This window comes from Scylla paramamosain, unplaced genomic scaffold, assembly GCF_035594125.1.
Source record: "Scylla paramamosain isolate STU-SP2022 unplaced genomic scaffold, ASM3559412v1 Contig51, whole genome shotgun sequence".
Classification (NCBI taxonomy): domain Eukaryota; kingdom Metazoa; phylum Arthropoda; class Malacostraca; order Decapoda; family Portunidae; genus Scylla; species Scylla paramamosain.
The window spans coordinates 567,501-570,000 of NW_026973716.1; the positions used below are offsets into that span (position 1 = coordinate 567,501).

Sequence of the window (2,500 nt, forward strand, 5' to 3'; positions counted from 1 at the left end):
GCTGAAAATTATATCAAACAGCAAGAGAGGTAAGATAATTATAATAAATAGTAAAGCAGGCAGTAAGAATGAACAAACCAAGAGATATATGTATTATAATAGAAAGATCTTCAGGCAAGACAGATAATATATACAAGAATCTGACACGAGATTAGGCTATAGGAAATAATGAAGCAAACTGAGGAAATAAATAAATGGAGAGATGTAATCATTATAATAAAAAAAACACTAAAGACAAGATAAGACAAGATGGGGTCCCTCCTATTGTTCTCCAAAACTGTGCCTCCGTGCTTGCACCTTGCTTAGTCAAACTCTTTCAACTCTGTCTGTCAACATCTACCTTTCCTGCTTGCTGGAAGTTTGTCTACATTCAGCCTGTTCCTAAAAAGGCTGACCGTTCTAATCCCTCAAACTACCGTCCTATTGTTTTATATTCCTGCTTCTCTAAAGTTTTTTAATCTATCCTCAACAAGAAAATTTTTAAACATGTATCACTTCACAACCTTCTACCTGAACACCAGTATGGATTCCGTCGATGCCGCTCTACTAGTGATCTTTTGGTTTTCCTTACTGAGTCTTGGTCATCCTCTTTTAGGGATTTTGGTGAAACTTTTGGTGTTGCTGTAGACATACCTAAAGCTTTTGATACAGTCTGGAACAAAGCTTTGATTTCCAAATCAGCCTCCTACGGCTTCTATCCTTCTCTCTGTAACTTCATTTCAAGTTTTCTTTCTGATCGTTCTATTGCTGCTGTGGAAGACGGCCACTGTTCTACTAAACAGTGGTGTTCCTGAGGGTTGGGGAAGAGCAAACTTAGTATTGTTCAACGCCTCAAAAACTCAGTTTCTCAATCTATCAGTTAGACACAACCTTCCAGACAACTATTTCCTCTTCTTCAATGACACTCAACTGTCCCCCTCTTCTACACTGAACATCCTTGGTCTGTCCTTTACTTATAACCTAAACTGGAAGCTTCACATCTCATCTCTAGCTAAAACATCTTCTGTGAAGTTAGGCGTTCTGAGTTATCGCCGCCAGTATTTCTCCCTCCCTCCTCATCCCCAGCTACTAACTCTGTCCAGAGGCCTTATCCGTCCATGTATGGAGTATGCTTCACATATATGGGGAGGTTCGCTGATGCCGCTATTTTAGACAGGGTGAAATCGAAAGCTTTTTGCCTTATCAATTCCTTTCTCTAACTGACTGTCTTCAGCCTCTTTCTCATCGCCTCCCCTCCTTCCGCCGTCTCGCTACACAAGACTCTTCTTTCTTTCATCCCTATTCTGTCCACCCCCTTAATGCAGGAGTTAACCAGTATTCTCAATCATTCATCCCTTTCTCCGGTAAACTCTGGAGCTCCCTGCCTGCTTCTGTATTTCCACTTTCCTATGTCTTCAACCCTTTCAAGAGGGGAGGTTTCAAGACTTCAACTTTCGATGATTCTCTTGACATCTCTTTTGGGACTAGCATCTCAGTGGGATTCTTTTTTCTCGTGTGTGTTTCCTTTGGCCAGTGACACTCTTACGTAAAAAAAAAAAAAAAAAAACATATACGGGAATCTGGCATGAGGTTAGGTTAGATAAGGCAGGCATTAACAATAAACAGTAAAGCAAACTGAGAAAATAAATAAACGAAGAAATCTAATTATTATAGTAAAAAGATGTAAAGGCCAGACAGACAATGTATACGACAATCTGGCACAAGGTTTTGTTTCTTACCTTGTTGTGACATAGAACTCTGTCTTAAGCCATCCTTAGAAGCTCCTGCAGGGGAAAAAAGACATCATTAGCATCCATTCTCTCTCTCTCTCTCTCTCTCTCTCTCTCTCTCTCTCTCTCTCTCTCTCTCTCTCTCTCTCTCTCTCTCTCTCTCTCTCTCTCTCTCTTTTACTCCCTTTTACTTTTTTTTAATTGATTTATTTGTTTCTTCCATCACTATTTCTTTCTTTATTCCATCATCTCACTTTCTATATTTTCTTTACTTCCTTTTCTTTTCGCCTTCTTTCCGTTCTTTCTTTCCTCCTTCCTTCCTTTCTTCGTTCTTACTTTACAATTACATACACACAAAAACACTTTACTCTCTCTCTCTCTCTCTCTCTCTCTCTCTCTCTCTCTCTCTCTCTCTCTCTCTCTCTCTCTCTCTCTCTCTCTCTCTCTCTCTCTCTCTCTCTCTCTCTCTGTTCAAATCACTGCCGGTTCAAAGGGGATTTAATTAATTTCGCCGAAAATGAATGGTTTGAAAAAAAATAAAATCAATTGAGGTCCAGCAAAGGTTTGTGTGTGTGTGTGTGTGTGTGTGTGTGTGTGTGTGTGTGTGTGTGTGTGTGTGTGTGTGTGTGTGTGTGTGTGTGTGTGTGTGTGTGTGTGTGTTGGTACGCCATTTATTGCATGGAGTTTGTGACTGACATCTGCGAATGTTGTGCATATGCATGTATGTATGTATGTATGTATGTAAGTATGTATGTGCTACATGTATGTATGTATGTATGTATGCAATCCAA

The 2,500-nt window shown here is 39.8% G+C and overlaps 1 protein-coding gene across 8 annotated transcripts in view; it reads right to left on the minus strand.

Annotated features, from left to right (window-relative positions):
* LOC135098221 (bestrophin-1-like) overlaps positions 1-2,500 on the minus strand; it is a 38,010-nt gene that overhangs the window by 23,374 nt on the left and 12,136 nt on the right. For 7 of the 8 annotated variants that reach the window (XR_010266684.1, XR_010266685.1, XR_010266682.1 and 4 more), the window contains one exon: positions 1,719-1,763. Coding sequence is in view for 1 of the 8 variants with exons in the window: in XM_064000475.1 (XP_063856545.1) it covers positions 1,743-1,763 (21 nt within the window). In the remaining 7 variants the exon portion in view is untranslated. Of the gene's footprint in view, positions 1-418; positions 1,521-1,718; positions 1,764-2,500 lie in introns of those variants that run through there. The other variant, XM_064000475.1, reaches the window with a different exon arrangement.